Source organism: Rhipicephalus microplus, chromosome 1, assembly GCF_043290135.1.
Source record: "Rhipicephalus microplus isolate Deutch F79 chromosome 1, USDA_Rmic, whole genome shotgun sequence".
NCBI classification, from domain to species: Eukaryota; Metazoa; Arthropoda; class Arachnida; order Ixodida; family Ixodidae; genus Rhipicephalus; species Rhipicephalus microplus.
The window spans coordinates 75775580-75797813 of NC_134700.1; the positions used below are offsets into that span (position 1 = coordinate 75775580).

Here is a 22234-nt window from a genome sequence, read left to right on the forward strand (position 1 = left end):
AATTAATTCAATCAGACGCACATCAAGTCGTATGACTGACCAAGTCAGGGTGAGTGATATTTAATGAGTTTGAGCCCAAGTTCTTGATTGATATGTGTGGTTTGACGTCCCAAAATTACCATAGTTATATGAAAGGCGGCGTAGAGGAGGACTCCAGAAATTTTGACCAGCTGGGATTCTTTAACGTGCAGCGAAATCTGAGCACACGGGCGTACAGCGATTTCGCCTCTATCGAAAATTCAGCCTCCTCATCCGCCATTCAATCCCGCGACCTGCGGGTCAGCAGCCGAGTTTTTAGCCACTAGACCACCGTAGCGGGGCAAGCCCAAGTGAACCTAGCTGAGATAAACATTAGTGAATGGATCTTGCTGAAGAAAATTTCAGTGATCCTGGACTGCACATTTTTTTTTCACTGGCTTAGCTGTACCTATTTCAGCATTGCAGTGAGTCTTAAGTGGGCTCACGTTGTTTTGCGCATTCTCACCAGCTTTAATGCACTAGCCTTCATATGCTGGCTCAATATTACTCATAAGAGGCTTGAGTTACTGACCTCCGCACGCAAACTCTTTCACAAGTTCTTCATAAAAATACTTGGTCTCAGTCATCTTTCCAAAAAAAAAGCTGGTCTACTTGTATTGGAACTTGAGAGCACTGGTAACACGTGTATGAAAGCACGCAATCATGAGGTATCATGTAGAGCACCGATATTGCGAGATGTTACAGACCAGTGACATCATGATCGAAAAAGTTGATCATGTGCTTACTCACGTGTCCACTTCGTTAGACTCGCATCGAGGTGTCAGTCATGGCTCATTGTGACTCAGAGTAATATTTTGGTGAATTCGAGTTTGAATTAGTCACTCAAGCATCTGAGGCAGCTCTACGCGTGAAATATAATTCATGCGAATCTTAGTCGGCTCCAGTTTGTTACCATCCTAATACACTTAAGAAACAAAACTACAAAAAATGAAAACACTCATTCACTACAATAGCATGAATAATGTTGACCGTTGAGTCAAACTCTTCCCAGTAGCCTTTCTTGAGAACATCTCTAAAAAACATAGATGCTGCAGCACCTCACCTAAAGTTGTCCGAAATGTGTTCAAACTCCAATGAAACACGAGCCCACAACAAAGAGTTTCTTGCGCACACCCTACAACAACAAAAAAACGAACGCAAAGCCTCATGATTCACAGGAATGAATACCGCAAGCCATTAACATTAGAAGGAAACATCAAGCAAAATACACAACTCGCATCAACATACGGAACAGCATTGAGCCACATGTAACAGCAGATATTTTCTTTTTGAATAGGTAAAAGCTTTGTGTGGCCAAACTACTTTCCCTATTCGGTAACCATTCACGAAACAAATAACACTATTCGGTCTGAATTTTTTATTCCATTCTCAAAAGCGATATTGTTTTCCTCTTGACGCATATGAGGGCATTAAATTGCTGGATGACAGATATCCCAGCCACGCCTAGCAGTTTACCAGGTGATATTTCCAGTTCAACAGTGACGATACTGCGAGGTTGATGGAATATTCCATGAATAAAATGTACTGCATGATGACAGGGTATCGTAACTGGGTTTACAGGTTGTGAAGACCACGGGACAATCATGTGTGAAACGCAGGGTTTTTGTGTTAGTGCCTGGATTATTGAGAAGTTCAACGCAGCCGGCCGCCTTCACAGCGTCCTTCTTTGCATTACTACAGCAGTTGTGATCTAATGGCTTATTGCTCAATTGAATGCAACAAAAAAAGGTATCATTGTAAAAAGCTGTGAAGTGTGACCAAGAGCTCAATCATTTGCAGTTTGTCGAAAACGCTTTTTTGCTCTTTTCATGAGCCATAATAAAAATTATCAACAGAAAAGCACACTTCCTGCTTTACACTTCACACCACGTGGAATGTTCATGGAATGACTTGAGGCGACAAAAGCGTATTATTGGTTCCTACTTGTACACTGGAAGCACAGTGGAGCCTTACAAAAGTAATCAAGCATCTAACAAACCAATTCTACATTTGAAGGGTGTACTGCGCAAATAACTCAGGGAGACTTCATCTACTCGAGGTTCTTCCCTGATATTAGAGTGAATATCACCTAATACTGGAGGAAGCACCTTACTGGAGGAAGAATACCATACGCAACTAAATTGATCGGTCATTTGATAACACGTGGGACTTCCTACGTCTACGAATAGCTTTCAAAACATAAGAGTCGTTCAGAACTTTTCAGCTTTCTAATTGATCATTGCTGCCAATAGAGGAGAAAGAAGGGGCGGTGGGGCACGAGCCAGGGGCGCTGGCTCGCTCAGTTGTTCCTTTGACCTTCGATGTAGCCAAACAATCGGGTCACGGTCTCCCACTTCGTTTCTCACACTTCATTCTGGTGCCGAAACCCGGGAACGAACCAAGGACCTTCGTCCCACACGAGTCTGTGGACAAGCCACCGCCTCACAAAAGCCCTCCATTATCACCGTGTAACAACCCCGCCTTTTCTATCGCTCGCATCTTGATCGCCAATGTCCACCTCAGGTTCCGCCGCTCTGCACCCGAACATTGCCGCGAGTTTCTGTGGCCGCGGGAGTGTGTTGCAAATAAAGGAGGAAGAAGGAGTGCGGGAACGAGCACGAGCCACGAGGTGCTGGCTCGTTGGGTCGTTCCGTTCACCTTGAAAGTAACCAGACGATTGGGTCAGGGCCTCCTTCGTTTCTCACAACCTTTTCAGAGGGGATAGTTTTTTTTTGTTAAGTCGTAAAGTACAGCTCGCCTTTCTGTTGTATCAAAATTCTCAGCGTCACAGCACTGGTATTCAAAAAGGATAGTCCTTGGGAAACACAGTCATTCATCTTGCCGCTACCTTTGTTTTAGCATTAGCGAAGAATTGCGGTGAGTAGCTGGTTTCCTCACCTATTGAAGACAATGTATGCAGAAGTTGGCATTTACACCATATTGAGCAAATGCAGAACGTCTCACTGATACGAATATGTGTAAAACGCCAATTTTTTGGAGGCGCTACTCGACCTCATTGAAGAGATACACTACACATGACGCAAGAACATCGCTGTCGCTTATCAGCAAATACACGTAACATAAAAGCAAAAGAACAGTTCAAAGTCGACACTTTTGCGTGATATACATGGTTCACTTGCTGTCATGTAATCGTCCGTAAGTTCCTCAGTCCATCTGACAAGTCACCGACGTACAAAACCAGCTTTCAGAAGGCACAGACTTCGAGCTTCTCAAGGGCAAATCTCTACAGCACTGTGCACCATCAGTGCGCATCCACCGCACAATCGCAGATGAAAAAACGCCACTGGCTACGCTTCTGAGGCAGTCTTCTTATTAACGGAAGATTCCTTCTCATTCGCACACATCGTCACCTTCTCGGCTCGCCACTTCATAAAGCACTCGATGGCCCAGAGGAGGCTAGTTGTTAACGAGACAGCGGCAAGCATCAGGTACATGCCGGCATAAGATGAACCCCGGTCCCTGTAGTAACCTGCGCAGTAAATGTAGCATTAGTTATTCAGTCCTCATATCAATTCAGTAATGTGCTAGGCGGCATGGGCATTGGAAATGTTGCGATACTGTATCAGATTTCACAGGTAGTGTAATGAAAAAGTAAATCAGTGTACTTTTGCAGAAAGCTCCCGCAGCATATCCTTAATTCCTGAAGATCTCTAGTGTCCGGCACGGTGATTTAGTGGTCCCGGGTGTTCTGATTTTGACCGAAGGTTGCGAGCTTGACACCGGTCGCGGCGGTCCCATTTCGATAGAAGCAAAATGCTAAAGGCTCGTGTACTGTGCGACCAGATAGCGGAAATTTCGAAAGCCTTCTACCACGGCGTCTTTCATCATCATATCGTGATTTTTTATAAACATACCCAGTGTGAGTTTCGGCTGCACCAGCTGCGTCAAAGGCTTTCCTTTCACAATATTTCTTCACCTTTCGCATAACTTTTAAAATGTTGAAGCTATTTCTTGCGCCGAAGGTTGAAGAATTGATTGATATGTGGGGTTTAACGTCCCAAAACCACTATATGATTATGAGAGACGTTGTAGTGGAGGGCTCCGGAAATTTAGACCACCTAGTGTTCTTTAACGTGCACCCAAATCTGAGCACACGGGCCTACAACATTTCCGCCTCCATCGGAAATTCAGCCGCCGCAGCCGGGATTCCCACCCGCGCCCTGCGGGTCAGCAGCCGAGTACCTTAGCCACTAGACCACCACGGCGGGGCGAAGGTTGAAGAAGTTCTGGCACTTTCTGCAGTGCAGTATAATGAAGCCAGTTCTCGCCCCGCCGCGGTGGTCTAGTGGCTAAGGTACTCGGCTGCTGGCCCGCAGGTCGTGGGTTCGGTTCTCGTCTGCGGCGGCTGCATTTCCGATGGAGGTGGAACTGTTGTAGGCCCGTGTACTCAGATTTGGGTCCACGTTAAAGAACCCCAGGTGGTCAAAATTTCCGGAGCCCTCCACTACGGCGACTCTCATAATCAAATGGTGGTTTTGGGACGTTACACCCCACAAATCAATCAATGAAGCCAGTTCTCTCTACGTTAACAAAAAAATTATATGCTTGTATCTTGTGTATAAAGCGCCTTCAAGCATTCCACTCAGTTATTTTAAGCCACGTAGAAAAAATACGCGAATTCTAAAAATCGATTTAGAAAAAGCTGAATTCAGAATACCCGTAGCGTTTCCAGCAGCGCGTTGTCGTCTGTATCTTCGTTTCACACGTTTTCTCGCTCAGCAAGCGCCTACTGGCATAGAGAATGGTCCTCCGGGTAACTGACTAAGACGTGAGTAATCACTTCTCTGTACTGCCTATATACATGTTGAAGACCTTTGCGCCGCGCAAAATGAAATGCTGCTCGACGACATGGTGCTTTTCAGCCGCCCTGGTGATGAATGGAAAAAAAATATATGGTACATTGATACGTCATAGAAACTGGTGTAACAAGAAAATAAAACGTGCCTTTACAGAAGTAGTAGGCTATTTATAGCACTTCGATATATGAAAGCTAGTACAATGTCTATTGGTGTAAGATAGATTTAGCGATGCCAGCAGCCTAGCCACGTACCTAGCGGCACATCTCCGTCCCGATGACTAACGCCTATGATTATCATTTAACCGTTGCGGTAGCTGCAGTTGAGCACCATTGCCACCATGTTGTAAATGTTGGGGAGCTTGGTTTGCTGTAAGCTTACCCTACGAAACAACCAAGGAGCGATGCGACGTACTCCGTTATCGTCGCGCACAGAGACGCTACAGCTGGATTCGTCGACTCCGACACGGCGCAGTGAAGACACTCTAAGCATGTTGTCAAGAAAAACGGGTTTATTAACCCAAGCTATAGGCTTGCGGGTAGGTAAGAAAACTCCGCAAGACCAACGGAGCCTACGCTTGCTGGCAGGCCTCACGGATATCACACAAAAGGCAGCAGCCGAGCACACGTACAAGACACCGCCAGCCTGAGCAGCGCGTCAACCTCCCGTCCAGGCCTGTGTGAATCTGCCCGGCAGTGCTGCCAACCTGCGAAGCCACTTTTTCTTATCTGGAGTGAAATAATTTCCTAGATTTCCCTTGATTTTTATAGACAGTGGTTTTTGGAAAATTAAGGTGTTTGTGCTGTGGAAAATGATCTCGAAGTTGACTTTTATGATATAACGGTGCATTAGATTTAAAATATTCAGTAAATTACCATTTTGAATGTGAAAAAATTCCGCAGTACAAATCTAAAAGCTTTAACAACACTTTATTCTATTAAATCACAAAAGTAAGTGGTCAGCACAAGTAGGGGGGGTGGAGGGGGCAGGGTATGTTGTATTGCAGTATTTTATACAAAATCACCAACACCGAAAATCATATAGGCCGAAGAAAAAATAAATTATCAAAATAATATTTAGAAACACTGCTAGCTGTTCAATGCAAAGCACAGAAATCTTACACTAAAACAATGTAACAGTGCACTTGTAATAACGTGCAAGTTACAAAATAATAATAATAATAATAATAATAATAATAATAATAATAATAATAATAATAATAATAATAATAATAATAATAATAATAATAATAATAATAATAATAATAGTAATAATAATAACATTAATAATAATAATAATAATAATAATAATAATAGCCAGAACGAGCATATAAAGTGCAGTACGTGAAATATTCCGGCGAGCAAGCTTTAAAAATCCATCAATTCTGTTGTTTTGCAACTCTCCTGCAGAAAATGCTTGGTGTTGTTTTTATAAAACATGACGTGATGCACGCTTACTTAACTTATAAACAATGTCCTGAACAACGTACTATCAAGCTTTGTCATGATATCTAATACATGATATTGTGACGAAAAATAGTTAAACCATAAAAACGTATAATATGCAGGTTGGCAGTTCCTCCCTCGCAACCTGTTAAATGGTTAGGAAAAGATATGTTTATTACAAATATTGACTGCCATATATTTGTTTCAAATATATCCTTCCAGTCTTCCAGCAGCCACTTTTTTGCAACTTTCTTTTTCAAATTTTTTTACCTGTGCAAACAACCGCATATACATGCAGCCTACTACTCTGGCCACGCTTTTCAAGGAAACCTTGGTGACCTTGGCGCAGCCACATGGCTCCACGAGGCAGCCCTTTAGCAACGTGCCAGCATTCGCAAAGAAGGAAGACCGACAAGAAACCTAAGAAATAACGCCGTTTGTGAAGGGCGAGAAAATGAGAGGTTGGTGTAAAGAAAAGCATATACTTCGTGGACTCGAGAGAGGGCACTTTTTCTTTGGTTTGAACCGGGATTCAGGCAATCGACGTCGAACACGGACGGCACAGAATGAACTGCAATAAAGTGGGGGAGAGGAGAGCGCTGACGCCATGGAGGAAGGAGCCTGACATCGTTCGGGGCGGAGACTGGCCCTGTTGCTCCTCTGCACCCCTCGGAACCGCTACTTGACATGTCACAGCGCTTTTGGGTAAGTGTAGAGGGGATGTAAAAGAGAAAAACTGGGAGAAGAAACAAAAGCGAGGTTGTGGGCGGGAGGTCCTGTCGTCGATGTGCTTGCTTCACGCGGAAGCGAAAAATTTCCCTAGATGATGACAAATTTTTCTTTTTCTATAAGCACTAGCGAAATTCCCTAGAGTTGGCAGCACTGCTACAGTACACAGTCCTTTTTCTCTAAGTACACAGGCGAGCGCTGGGCGAGCAAAAAGCTACTGGGAAAGGCAGCTGGACACGTGGCCAATCAGGATCGGTGAAGTACCGTGGCGTGTGCTAGCGTTACGCGAGGGTAAGGCATTGTCCGGGCGTGTCCTGACACGTTCTCCGTGCCGGTAAGAAGCGATCATTAAATCACAAGGAACGATTACTCGATTAAAGGCGCGCACTTAATCGATTACAATTTTTCGATTACTCTAGTACGGCAACTGCCACCACACCCCTGGTAATACCCCTCGGCAGGGGCGAATAAGTACAAGGCGAGCAATGGCGAGACACAGACGTTGAGAACGCCTAATCTTTCTCGCTTCAGCGCAAATTGATATCCTAGTAGAACAAGCCCAAACCTTCCTGTGGCCGTATCCAATGGTGTCAGAAATGAACTCGCCCTGGTCTCTGTCCCCTACAGCGTCCATTTCCAAGCCCTCTCCGAGGCTTCAAGCGCTCGCGGCCAGGAAGGAGCTTACCACGACGAGGCAGGAATGCACTTGCGCGCTTCTCTGAACCCACAACACACTGCAATAATCTCCTGCTGCCTTCCTTTATACTATCGTGCGCTGGTTACCTGTCGGCAAAGTACACATGGTGCTTACTTGCTATGTCAAGTTACTAATACAGTATGGTTTGTATACTGCTTCATTTCTCATGTCGCAATGGCGAGCAATCACAAGATCAGCACAATTTGGATTTGCAAAAAATATTGATGATGATTGATTGATATGTTGGATTCAACGTCCCAAAACCACCACACAATTACGAGAGACGCTGTAGTAGAGGGCTCTGGAAATTTTGACCACCTGGGGTTCTTTAACGTCGACCCAAATCCGAGCACATGGGCCTACAGTATTTTCGCCTCCATTTAAAATGCAGCCACCGCAGCCGAGATTCGATCCCTTGACCGGCAGGTCCGCAGCCGAGTACCCAAAAGAAGATTGCAAAACGACGAATGCGGCGTGTGGTAAAATCGGTAAGCAGCACTCTGAGGCAGCGACGGGAACTCGATATTAACTGCTCCACGCCAACTTTATTATTGTACAATAAGTTCCTTTCAAAAAAAATTATCATGACTAAAATGGAACTGCTGAGAACCTTATTCTCGAAGGCACCGATCCATCTCCTCTATAAATTATCGGTATCTCGCTACTGCGCCAAGACCCCTTGTGTAACCTATCTTGAAAATGAATTTGCTTTCCAATTACACAAACCATTCCTAGTTTTCAACAGATGGCACTGATGGTAATTTATGTTCGTTCAAAAAGCTTCGTGACTCAGGACCTCTTGGTTTGGCCCAGGGTTTTCAGTGCTTTGTCTTCGTTGTATAAAAGCAGAGAGGCGGTCTGTCATCACTCAACAAAGAAGTTTGTTGTGTTGTGCACAATTCAGACGCGTGAACACCTTGTCTGGTTGCTTACTTGTTTGTGTTCGTTCGCAGTTCCGCGCTGTTTCATGGTATTTTATAACGCAAACTTAGCTTTCGTTACCTCTCATAGATAAGCGAGTTTCTTCACCTGCTGTGTCTATGGCTACTTTTTGGGTATCTTATGTAACTGTCAGGTCAGTAAAAGCAAAAACATGAGTCGCACCATACGTATAATAAAGTATTCACGGGTTAATGTTAAACTGTAACAACCAGACGCTAATCTGGAGCATGTGCTGTTAATGTGTTCTTCCTGTTGAAGATGTTTGTCAAACACCACTGCTATGTATTTGTAAGATGTTCTAACGAAACGGTATTTATCTCTATATTTAAAGATAGGGCAGTTACTTTCTTGTAACATGACAGAAGAACAACACATTTTATTTTCTTTGTATTGATTGTTATTTCTTACCTAAAAACCAGTCTGATATTTTCTTTAATTCCAAATTTACCTTTTGATTAAGCTCTGTAATATTATCAGCAGTTACTCTAATACATGTGTCTTCTGCATACATCATAGTTTCTGCACAGTCGATTATTTGTTGTAGGCCAATAATATATAAAGAATAAAAGTAGAGGATCTAGTACAGAGCCTTGTGGAGCTCGATGTGGAGTAACAATATTTTGTCTTGAATATGTTATGTTATCTTTTTTACTACCAAAAATTGATCTTTCATGTAACTTCCTAAATAAACACTTTACCGCTAAATCCACCATGTTTAGGCTTGTCCAATAATATACAATTATGCAATGAGCTGAAGGCTTTTTGAAATCAAGAAATATGGCGGCTACTAGTTAGTTAAGATCGAAGGCCACATTTATCTTTTGTGATAACGTGATAACAGCGGTTTCTGATGAGAAACGTGGTCTAAAGCTATGTTGCTGGTGGCAGAGCGCATTATACTTATTGAGATATATTTTCATGTGGTTGGAAATTATTTTTTGAGAATGGTATTAATTATGCCTAACACATAGATCGGCCTATGATTTGCGGCGTCAGCTGGATCACCTTCTTTATAAATGGGAATGTCTTGAGCAATTCTTAGGGTGGCCAGATGCTGCGCCTGTGCAATTTATTTACTAAATAAACGACAAAGAACTGGTCCTACACGTACAAGTAAATCTAGAAAAAGAGTTCTGCGCAAGCACCTAACCGAGCGACGATTTCAGGAACTCCACAACATCAATGCGACGCCACCGGTGCAAGTTTTCTCGGCCAACGTGGCATCTGTTGGTCCGCAAACAATATTGAAATCTCAGGAGAAGCGACTTGAGTCATACTTACAATGCTACGAACGTGTGGGGTTGAGGACATGTGAAGCACTAATTTTATTAACTCCTATTCAATCTCGTGTTCTTTATTGACAATTAATCTCGACCACAATTATTGATCTGCAACAATCCGACAATCACGTACCTGTGCTCGACCGGGAAAATCGGACTAGACGCCACCATACTCCTCAGTATGCATGGGAAACTTTGCCCAGTAAGTTTTGTTTGTTTCACTGCGTAAAATGGCTTACCAATGACCCATTGATGTAAAAGTGGTAGGAAATGAACCCAGTTGGTCGATTACCAGGGCTGCTACTTCCGTTACAGGGCTACTACACTCGTTAGTCAAAACGGTTACTAGGGCTGCTACACTCGTTAGTCAAAACTAATAACTTTTGTTTTCAATAACTGTGTGCGTGTTAGCAATATGCCATCAACATTCCTTACCTATAATCAGCGGCCTAGGAAGTGCCGAGAGGCCATTCACCAGGCAGTGGATACCGATGGCCATGGGTAGCTTCTTGAGGCCGAAATACTCCACGATGAGGACGGAGAAGAGGATCATTATGCTGCCACCAGTAAGGCCAAAAAGCAGACTTGCCGCTCCCAGCAGGACGATGGACTTTCCGCGGGTTAGAGCCAGCAAGGACAGTGAAGCAAGCAAGAAGCCTACGGCCATAATGTCCCGCCTGCGAGATTAGTTCCTTTTGCAGCGACAGATTTTCGACTCAAGCACTGGTTGTCATCTGCAAAGACAGCATATACTAGTACAAATTGCGTTTTTCTCCTGACGCTAACGACCCAGTTTCTTTTGCAATCTTGAACGGTATCCTTAAGGCATCGGAAAAATATCGTTTCATTTATTGCCTTGCCAGTCAGCTTGATTAACCGTTTGCCCCCAATGCAGCTCGTACTTACTATAAGTCTAATTAAAGCAAACAGAATTTTAAATGACACGTGGCTTGTTGCGCCTATTGAAGTGGATTACAAATAGTATAGAACATCCGTTACACTTCAAATTGCCATAAAAATAATAATGATAGAGCTACTGTAATCAACCATTTGAATATGTTCTGGGATGAAACTTTTTCGACTTTCGTGATGCCGACTAACGCGCTCCGCCTTCCCCCCGTTGACCGGCGCGCAAGCTAGGGCACGAAAATAACCGTTTTTGGAAGTCACAAATGCAGCGAAAGTGGGTGTGCCAGACACACAGTGCGGCGTGCGGTGCGGCGTGCGGTGCGCCGATGTGGCAGTTTGAAAACTCGGCGGCATTGCGTGGCACCACCGCAAGCGGTGTCTGGAAGTGGTGCTGCTGTCACAACAGGCTTCAGTCAGCCGAGCAATGGGAGGCGGATTTGGTGGGTGTTTTGGTGGGTTGCTGCTGTGTCAACGTGTTATATTGCGCCGACTCAAAAGATTTTGCGCTCAGTGGTGTCCTGTGCAAAGTGTATGGTTGTTTTCCTGCAATGCCAACTTGTTGCCAACTGCCAATGCCAACTGCGTGTTCTGCCAATGCCAACTGCCAATGCCAACTGCATGCTCAAGTGGCCACAGATCTAACACTTCTCCGAAACACTTCTGGCCTCCACGCGATGCGGCTCTCAGTTCAGCGTGGAATCACGCCGTTCCCCGTCTTGATAGAAGTCTGTCGGACAATGGCGCGCTTGTGATTCGCTCTCCCATGCTGAGCACATATGGCAATATGCAGGTATGTTATCGACAGGAAAGAAGTGAAAGTTTTTCTGGAACCTCCCGTCGTACCTGTGGAGGAAGCCACCAACAAAAAATCGCAGTTTCGCCGCAACTGCGAAGCACCGAGTGCGATAGCGACAACTTAGACTGTAACGCTGAGAACGGCAAGCAGATCGAAACGTCCAGCGCCATACACATGTACAAATGAAACAAGAAAACAATACACACAGGACGACAGCAAACTAACAACGTCTACCACTCGACACATAACGTGCTGTTTAAACAAAAACGACGCATCAAACGTAACGACAGGCATAGAGGAGTGCAGACTAACGTGTGTCCCAGTTGTTGTTAGTTCGCTGTGCTTGAAAATTGCACTTTTTTCGCAAACGGCCCCTGTGCAGCGACAAACGCAATCGTTCCGGTCAAAAAGAAGGCGCGCAATTCTGTCAATTACGCGGGGAAGATGAGCGCGCGTCGGCGTATCGCGACGAGCTGGGTGCCGAGTGTCCGAGTGTGGGAGGCTTTCATTCTTCCTTGAATATATATATATATATATATATATATATATATATATATATATATATATATATATATATATATATATATATATATATACACGGTGCATGACACCGACGCTGGCGGCACAAATCGGCCGAGAGTGCCCATATAACTGCTATGACCATAAAAAAACATCCCCTATCAAGGGAACGAAATCGGCGAAAAAATGCTCGAAACGTGTTAGATGCGTGCCACCCTGCAAGCTTGAAAACTGTGCCAATGATTCTGACATCACTTCAGCAAGCGGCGCCCTCAGTTAAAATGATCTTGTGTTAGCTTGCCGTCTGCGAGTTGCTGCAGCATTAAAAGCTTCTATACAAACGACAGTTTTGTGGCCTTTTATGCGGTAATGGCTGCAGAGAGAACACTCCTAATTTAAAAATGCCTCATCGTCGCTCAAGATATGTCAGTGAGTGTCAGTGCACATGGGCGTGTTGCAAGGACATTCAAATCACACAGAATAACCACGCTTTCGCACCTGGCAGACAAACTCGCGCGTTTTGTCGCATCGAATGTGTGCCTATATAGGCAGCGAACCAGTATGCGCAGGGGCACTACTATTCGCACTTTCGAGCTCCTGTAAATGGTGCGGAGAGCACTTCAATATGGCGGCACGAGAGGTGATGGAGGCTACTTGAAAGCGTGCGCATCTCGAGAATCGATGATTGATTGATATGTGGGGTTTAACGTCCCAAAACCACCATATGATTATGAGAGACGCCGTAGTGGAGGACTCCGGAAATTTTGACCACCTGGGGTTCTTTAACGTGCACCCAAATCTGAGCACACGGGCCTACAACACTTCCGCCTCCATCGGAAATGCAGCCGCCGCAGCCAGGATTCGAACCCGCGACCTGTGGGTCAGCAGCCGAGTACCTTAGCCACTAGACCACCGCGGCGGGGCGCGTCTCGAGAATCAGGCGGCTTTCGGGCCCCTGGTATCTCTAAGCGCTATCATTGATCTTGCCGAAGAAACACATAGATATATTGTCGAAGGAGGGGCAGCGTTTAACGCTTATCACGTCGTATGTTGTGGAATACGGGAAACGACAAGTGCGGCCGTTCATGTAGAGTCGCTCTGCCTGCAAACAAGCGGAATTAAGGGCCTGCCACATACCATAAAAGTTGAAGTGTGCAACACAACCGGTGCCGTAAAGGTTAGTATTTGTTATGACTTTTTGCCAACTCCGTACAATATGAGAGAATTTAGAGCGAACATTGGTAGCGCTGCTGTAAACAAGGCGCCACACGTGCGCTTATGGCGAGGTGTATGGTTCCCCGCGCCGTCTTAGCTGCGAAGCAATTGTTCAAAATAGTCAAGTGACACGGACGCAGTGGCACAGGAGGGATTTAAAAAATAGGAGCGAGATTTGAAGGTGCGCTAATATATAGTTTACAGTACGATCAACGTTTTTCGCATGCCGTGGACGGTTTGAATGAGAGAGATAGATAAAGAGATTTCTAATGCAATGGAAGTAGTAATGTGTTGTTTAGAGCTTTCGAGATTATGCGCATGTGAGAGCTATGGCAGTTACCTCACAATAAATACCCTAATTCTAATGTCGTTTGCATGCTTATCATGACTTTTTTGCATTTTCAGGCTGAATGCACACGCAGGGCTGGTATGTCTGGTCAGTGCAAACATGTGTTGCCACAGTGATATATTTGAACAGGTAAACATATTTTCACGTCACTTCCACCACTTTTCGCTCATGAGCTTCTCTGTATTGTGTACCAAGACTAATAACAAATGTGTGCCATTTGTCGAGCTAATAATGAGCACTAGGGCATTCCTATCCCTGCAATTATGATGATGATGAGTGCTCTTTAATGGCGCAAGGGCCAATTTAAGGCCAAAGAGCGCCATTTCAACAGACTAAAGATATGAACAATGATATGATGCGTGGCTGTACAGGGGCCTTAAAAGTCCTCGCGCTAATGCGGGTTAAAACATGGAAGTAATAAAATCATGACAGCGGCGTGAGATATGTGCAGTGAAAGCGGATGGCAAAATGTCATGGTAACAAAACCACGATAGAGATGTAGTCATCGCAGCCACGACCATAGTTGTGAGGTCGTGCTATGGATGACCTCGAAATATGGGGTTAAAGCTATGAACATCTTTTAAAAACATGAAAAGTGGTTGCAGTTTAAAAAGCAAATCCCAACCGATGAGTATCCCAGGGTGTAGTGAGAGGTGCTGTCGGTAGGGCAGTAGAAAATGCTTTTTTTCGAGAGCAGCTAGTTCATTGCACGGGAAGAGAATGTGGAGAACCATAAGTGGTTCTCCAAATCTCTCAAAATATGGTGGATTGCCGGTAGACAAAAGATTTGTATGTGTGGAGTGTGTATGTCCTGTTCTAAGCCTTGTTAGTGTTACTTAGTTGAGTCGTGATTTTCATAGTGGTGGTAAATTACCTAGTTGTGGCTTAATAGCATGCAGTTTATTGTCTCTATATCTATTCTACTTGCTCTACCTATACCCTCTGAGCTCTCGTTTTAGAAAAGATTTCAAGCCAAGTGCGGGGATTGGCATTGATGCATTGGAAGTAGTGTCATTGGCGGAAGCAGCCAGCTTGTCGGCCAAAACGTTCCCTCGTATCCCAAGGTGTTCTGGCACCCAGCAGACAACAACATGCTGTTTTGATGTTACAGTGTACACAGAAGTGAGTAAAGTGACACAGGCACGGGGTTCTCGTGCTTTTTAGGCGTTTTCAGGGCTTTAACCACACTTAGGTAATCTGTGTACACTACTGCCTTTTATAATTTTATCTGTTTGATGTGTTTTACGACCGCCAGCATTGCGTAAGCTTCTCCCTTTAAAAAGCTTGCATCAAGATGAAGAATGCAGACCTCGAAAAAAGATTGGCCTACCGGTGCATATGACACAGAAGTGTCGGACTTTGGGGCATCGGTAAAAAACTCGGGGCATGTGTATTTATGTTGTAGTTCTAGGGATTATGTATATATGTGTGCAAGTGGTACGTGCTTTGAGACTTCAACAAAAGAAACATCACAGTCTATAAGCTGCCACTGCCACGGTGGCAGATATGCTGCAGGAGCCATCAACTGTGTTCGAGAAAAGGCACACCTGTTTCTTCGGACAGACCTCTTACACGGGGCGAGTAGGGCTGCCTCAACGAAAGACGGTTCTCGAACAAGTCGAAACAAGACAAATCATTATTGTGAAATGAGAGGGATGTTTCTTGTCTGCCTTCACCTTCAGAAAGTACAAAAAATGCAGGTAACATTTTTGTAGGTGGAGCGACCATTCATTCGAATCCACGTACAGGCTCTCCACAAGGCTAGTTCGAAAAGCAACCGTACAGAGGCGAATGCCTAGATTATGGACAGGGTCAAGACTCTTCAAGGCTGATGGTGTTGCCGCCTGATAGAATATAGCACCGTAATCTAGGCGTGTGCGTAGAAGGCTTTTATATAACTTCATCAGACATTTCTTGTCACTGCTCAACGTAGTGCGTGACAACACTTTCAAAACATTTCATTGTTTTTGAGCACCTGTCTTTTAAATAGTGATGTGTGGGATGAAGGTTAGTTTTGTGTCTAATGTTAGTCCAAGAAACTTGTGCTCGGTCTTCACTGATAAACGTTGCTCATGCAGGACAATGTCGGTGTCAGGATGGAGGCCTCTCGTTCGGCTGAACAAGACGCAAGTGCTATATTGCGCGTTGAGTATAAAACCATTCTCATCTGCCCATTGAGATACTTTGTTCAACCCTAGTTGAACTTCACGTTGGCACATTGACATGTTGCGCGATTCAAAACCAATCTGTACATCATCGACATATATGCAGTAAAAACTATCACGTGGGAGAGACAGGTGCAAGGAATTCATTTTAACTGAGAAAAGTGTGCCGCTCAATACACCTCCTTGTGGCACTCCTGTTTCTTGGACAAATATTCGGGATAAGACAGTGCGAACTCGGACACGAAATGTACGGTTCGACAGGTAGCTTTTGATGAATGCCAACATTGTACCCCGCACACACCTAAATATGACAGGTCTCGCAATATGCCTAAGCGCCATGTAGTGTCAAATGCCTTTTCCGTATCGAGGAACACAAAAAATTGCTTATGAACAAAAGCGTCGCGAATTTGCATCTAGAAACGGACAAAATGGTCAGTGGTAGACCAAGCCTCTCGAAACCCACACTGCTATGGGTCAAGTAGGACACTAATTTCAAGGAAGTGCATCAGGCGCCTGTTGATCATTTTCTCAAAGACCTTGCAAAAACAGTTGGTTAACGGTATTGGCCTGTAGCTGGAAACTGAGGCCGGGTCCTTGCCTTGTTTTAGAATTGCGATAACGATAGTTTCATCTCAGGCTGAGGGCAGCTCACCAGAAGATCATATCGCATTATACAGGGAGAGGAGGGCTTTCTGGGTTTCAGTGGGCAGGTGTTCTAACATTTCGTATGCCACACAGTCCGGGCTTGGGGTAGATAGGTATATTGCAGCAACTAAGTGAGGCTTGTAGTTCAGCCAAACAGAAAGGTTGATTGTATGCATCATGTGTAGTGGGCTTGTGCTCTAATCTTTGTTTTTCTATTCTGGTTTTGTATCACCGGAACGCTTCACTATAGTGTGATGAGCTAGAGACCTGTTCGAAATGCGCTTCGACAGTGTTAGCCTGGTCTTCCAAACTCTTCCCTTGTGTGTTCACTAAAGGAAGTGAATGTGCTTTTCGTCCTGCCACCTTGCCAACCAGTTCCGGACTCTCGCCTGATCTGTGTATGAGTTATCGCCTTATAAAAATTTGTGCCAACTTTCCCTTCTCGCTTGTCGGCGCGTCCTCCTTCCTTGCGACTTGATGTTTACATCAAGTCGCAAGGAAGGAAAGTTTACAAGATTCTTGGCTGTGGTCAAGTCTCTAAGCAACTTCCATGCCTTATTTTTTTCGCGCATCACGGCACTCATTATTTCACCATGGGCCTCGTCGTTTGCCTGACGGTCCACATGTTTGAGAAATACATTTTGTTGCTGCATCAACCAAGAAAGCTGTAAAATAGCACACAGCATCCTCTATACTTAACGCCGCCATGTCAGTCCAAGTTAATACAGTCGTTTTTTCAAACTTTTCTCAATCGTCTTTGTCGGTGAGCCATTTGGAAACCTGTGCAGGACATGCCTTTGTTATAGATGTGCTGATAACGATAGGAAAATACTCACTACAGTATGAAATATAATGACTTCTCCTTTAAGTAAAGGCAGGAGTTATGGGGATGTTATGCTGGGGTTCATTGTTGAGTACGTATTGTTAGCGATTTGTAATACATTGCCTCTTTCCGATTTAAGAGACACGCACCGGACGAAAAAAGGAACTGTTCGATCAGGCAACCTCGCTCGTCGCAGCGAGTCACCTCAGAGGCTACCATGTGCATTAAAGTCCCCTAGGACAAGGTAGGGTTCTGGAAGTTCGTCTATGAGGAACTGGAATTCATGCGGTTCAAGATAGTGTTGTTGAGGTATGTATAGAGATCTGATGGTGACAAGTTTATTTAAAAGAACTGCTCGAACAGCCACCGCCTCAAGGGATGTTTGTAGTGGTAGGTGTCTGCATGCAAACCCTTGATTGAGTATAATGGCAGTACCACTGGATGGTACAATGGTATCATTCTGGTCCTTTCGGAAGATAATATAATTGCGTTGAAAATTAGTGTGTTTTGGTTTCAATTGTGTTTTTTGCAAACACAGCACTTTTGACGTATGTTCGTGTAAGAGCTCCTGGTTATCGTCGAGGTTTCTCAGCAGTCTTCTGACGATCGATTTTAGTATTTATGTCATTTTAGTGTTGTGTGGTGCTGTGTGTACAAACGTTGCCTTAGGTGACAGGGCCTTTTCGGGGCCCTGTAATTCGCGTTTATTCTGTCTTGGCAGGCTCCAAATAGTTGCGCCTATCCTTCGGCGTCTGAGGCGCCGGAAGAGTCGTACTTGTATCCATCACTTTTTGTGAGGTGGTGGATGATGCCTGCACGGCTGGCACGTTTACAGAACTTTTGGACCTAACTGCGCTTGCAGTGGTCCAAGGTTTAGCAGACACAGGGGTCTTCCGGCCCTGTTTGTCAGGTGGCGGAGCAGTACAGGCTGCTCCAGCCGGGGGCGCTGGTGGCCCGACCTTGGCCACACTCTGTGTGACAATCGCGGGTACAGAAACATGTGGCGCGGCACCCCGGCACGTCACATCTGGAAAAGAAGAATACGAGCGGTTGTGCAGTGAAAAACGTTTACGTGTCTCTTGAAGTGACAGATTAAGTTCGACTTTGAGTTCTACTATTTGTTTCTCTTTTTTCATATGGGGCATGATCCTGAGTAGGCAGGGTGATTTCTTTCACAGTTCGAACAATGAGTGGCTTTTGAGGCGCAGTCATCTGATATGTGTTGAGTGGATGCGCACTTTGTGAATGTGGCTCGCCCTCTGCAACTCTGCGATTCCTGCCCGAAACGTTGTCAATGAAAACATCAACGAGGATCGGGGATATATGGTCTTACAAGGAGCTTACAGTAGCCGGTTTCAATTGATTCTGGTAAGTCACAAGTACTGAAGGTGACAGTTACGTGTTTGATGGGTGTTTCTTTCTTGTCTCGTCAAATTATAATTCTCTGTACCTTGACTATATCTTGGTCTTGCCAGCCATCTAACAGTTCACTTTCTGAGAGTTGAAGAATGTCATCATCAGAAACGACGCCATGGACAGTGTTCATGGACCTGTGTGGACCCACAGAAATAGGGGTTTCTCCGAGCTCTACAAGTTTAGGCAGCTTTTCGTATTGAGCTTTGTCACGAACCTCCAAAAGAAGATCGTCCCTTCCCAACGTTGTGACTTTAGAGCCTGGACCTACTGCTTCGGTGAGAGTTTTTGACACAAGAAAAGGTGAAATAGTACCTACTGTCTTCTTTTCGTCATGGCTATGAATAACATGGTACTTTCGGAAAGTTAGATTTGCTTTGTTGAGCATAAAAGTGTCTTCGGTGCACCCCCTTTTCATTGAGTGATCAGGAAAGGGGGGGACGCATTTGCCATAAATTGACAATAAAATTCGGCAGCGATGCCAGCCGCCCACCATCAAGCCCAACCAGGGGACGTGGCAGGAGATGATGGGCAAGTCCTGTCAACGCCAGCTGTACAGCGCTGCTATAACCTAATACGGAATAGCCAAGACTGGGTATCCACACAAGGTTAACCCTTGCCGCCAGGAAATTTTAAAGTAGATGAAAAAGAGAAGATGACAAGACAGATAAAAAGTCAGAGTAGAGACGAAGATGTAGGGAGAGAGATAGGAAAAGGCGAGTGCCGATTTTCCCTTGGCGGGTCAGCCTGCTGGTGCCGTCTACGTGAAACCGGGGCCAAAGGAGCGCGTTGCCTTTGCCGGGAGGCCTTAAAGGTCCAAGCAACCAGCGTCAGCTCAAACCCCTGGATCCCCTTTTCCCCGGACACGGCTCAGCTACGCACAGATAGGCGTGAAAAAGAGTCAACCCCCCCCCCTTAGCTCGGGTCCGTGGTGTCGCTACACACCAAAAGCCTGCTTGCGCTAACGCCCCTGTGGGGATCCCTGCAAATAAGAGGCAATAGAATTCCATCTGGTGTTGCACTTTCAGAAAAAGTTTTAGGTAAGCGACACATTAACTGTGTGACTTGCATAGGGAACTACAGAAAGCGCAGAAATGTTTTATTCCGCGTGGGCTGTTTCCAATTGTTCAGTGTAAGGATTCATGATTTTGGAAGTGTAAGTAATTTCGCTTTGCACAAACACGAAAAGTGCGACAAAACACAAGGCAAAGTGTACCTGATCCACCTTTGTTTATTTTCGTGTACAGAACAAGTGCCACATCCTTGGCTCGTTGTCATGTACAGATGTGCAGCAGCAGTGGGCCGTGCCAGCACTGCAAACTTATACAAGCCAAGGTCAATTAGTTTATTTTGCAACGTTGGGCAGCCTCCACTGAAAAGCGGTCCAGAGAACATTCAAGCCCACATTACGAATTGAACTCATTGATTCAGCACTAGGAAAGCGAAAAATGCGCCCAGGAAAGCAAGCCCACATTTGCAGCAGCCCGACAGTCCATGTCATCGACAAGAAATTCACACAGGGCTGTTACTTGAAGGAGTGCGCAAAATTTTCTTTTTTTTAATCTGTGCAAGATAATGAGAAAACTATCCTGAAAAGTTTCACACTTGAACTGCTCAACGCAAGCGAAATGACCTTCCATCTACAAAATGCATGCCTTGACTATGCCAAAGCAAAGAAACTAGCATCTACTCTTTGGCACAGCGAAAGAAAAAAAAGATAATACCTGCAGAAGCATCTGAAGGGAGCTTTAAACATTTGATGAAAACGGGACGCGCAGTTGGCAAGTGAAATCGTAGAGGCTGTACTGACGAGAGCATTCTAAGGAAAAAGAAGCCACCAGATATGGCGTAAATAGTAAGCCTCTTGCACTTTACGAGTATGCAAGGATAGACAAGGCGTGTGTGAGCAAGCTAGAACTCGTTGTCATTCTGTCTGTGTCTTCGCTTAAGGCTACAGCCCGGATGGAATGAGTCAGCTAAGAGGTAACAGCATTTTGCTGAAAGTGAAATGTCTCGTTCAAGGCCAGCACTCTAGCGTAAAATTTCTTGTGAATGCGCAAAAGCTTGCATTTATTGTGCGTGATGGTGAAAATTATGCTCTGAAAAAAAGCTCACAAATATTATTCTCAGGTTAAACTGCGCATGCTTCTCTTGAACACGATGGTGTGTCATTTTATAGTTTATTCCAAAGTTTAGAGCTTGTAATACCTGTGCAGAGAGAATCCAAGCACATGCAGCCACTTGTACAGAGGCTGCAGTACGTTTACTTCAAGAAAGTATTGCCTAAGCTTGTATTGAATAGTAAAGCCTGAAAAGTGGTATTTCATCCCTGGCAGGTACCAATTCAAGCACGGCAGAATGACTAAAGGAACACCTATTCAGCATCTCAGGATACTTTTCCGGAAACAATAAGTTTATTTGACAGTACGCTTGCAATTATTCATTATTGAACAGGTGAAATTACTGAAAAGTATGTGGAATACAGACATGCTGTGGTAGCTCGAGACATGAGGCGGCGTATTGCGTAGCTTTAGAGCACGTTCGATTCAACACTAGGGCAGCTACAAAAAATGACAGGTAAATGCAAGGATAATCAAGATTTAGGTGCAGGTTAGAGAACCAAAGGTGGTCGTAATATATTTCGAGTTCTCCACTACAGCGTGCCTGATATTCGTATCATCATTTTGGCATGTGAAATGCCATCAATTACATCAAACACAGAGCAAATAAGCGTTAAGTAAATTAAATAACCGGTTCCAGCAGTACCTGTGGCACAGCTTCTTGTCCGAGACAATGCCGGAACATATGCGTCCGATGAACTCTCCCGCGCCGTAGCACGACAGCAGCAAAGCGGCCTGCAGCTTCGACAGGCCATGGCCCATAGCGTGGTCCACGACGGTCACGCTGAACATGACGAGATTGTAGGCAAACACAACCCCCGTGAATACAATGACGTAGTAGATGGGCCGCCACAAAAAGCTCAGTTCTTCACTCCGCGAAACTTCCATTCGACCTTCCTGCACATGAAACAATATGAATTAGTAGCACTACCTCATTTTGTAAAGCCTCACAGTGAATACTTTTTTGGCTTTTTAGTGCTGTGTAACGGTTGTTTTTGAATTAGGAAAAACATTACCACGCGCATATGTGCATGTGTAATGGATAAATATGTCGTTTTGGCTGCTGTACTACGTCTTGAGTGTTATGCCAACTTTTTCATATTTGTGCTGCGGATGTGTTATCGCTCACTTAAGGCGGCCTTCGCTACAGCGACACAGCCAGTTACAACCACTGGATACATGAAAACAGATTCCACAAGACACTACATCACTTCATACATAACACCGGCCTAACAGCACACATTTAACAAAAATATGATGGCTGAAAGGCAAGTCTTAGTCGCAATAAACAAAAATTTGTTAAACTAGGAGATTTTGGACCCTTATTTTCGACTGCAATAAGGAGTAGAGAA

At 44.7% G+C, this 22234-nt stretch overlaps 1 protein-coding gene across 5 annotated transcripts in view; it reads right to left on the reverse strand.

The window, feature by feature from the left end:
* Positions 1 to 1381: 1381 nt before the first annotated feature.
* LOC119178689 (monocarboxylate transporter 12-like) overlaps positions 1382 to 22234 on the reverse strand; it is a 329052-nt gene continuing 308199 nt past the window's right edge. For 3 of the 5 annotated variants that reach the window (XM_075880600.1, XM_075880554.1, XM_075880635.1), the window contains 3 exons: positions 21529 to 21779; positions 10364 to 10605; positions 1382 to 3508 (listed from right to left, as the gene is read on the reverse strand). In XM_075880600.1, the coding sequence (XP_075736715.1) occupies positions 3327 to 3508; positions 10364 to 10605; positions 21529 to 21779 (675 nt within the window). In that variant the 3' untranslated portion in view covers positions 1382 to 3326. Of the gene's footprint in view, positions 3509 to 5334; positions 5542 to 10363; positions 10606 to 21528; positions 21780 to 22234 lie in introns of those variants that run through there. The other 2 variants (XM_075880693.1, XM_075880754.1) reach the window with 2 other exon arrangements.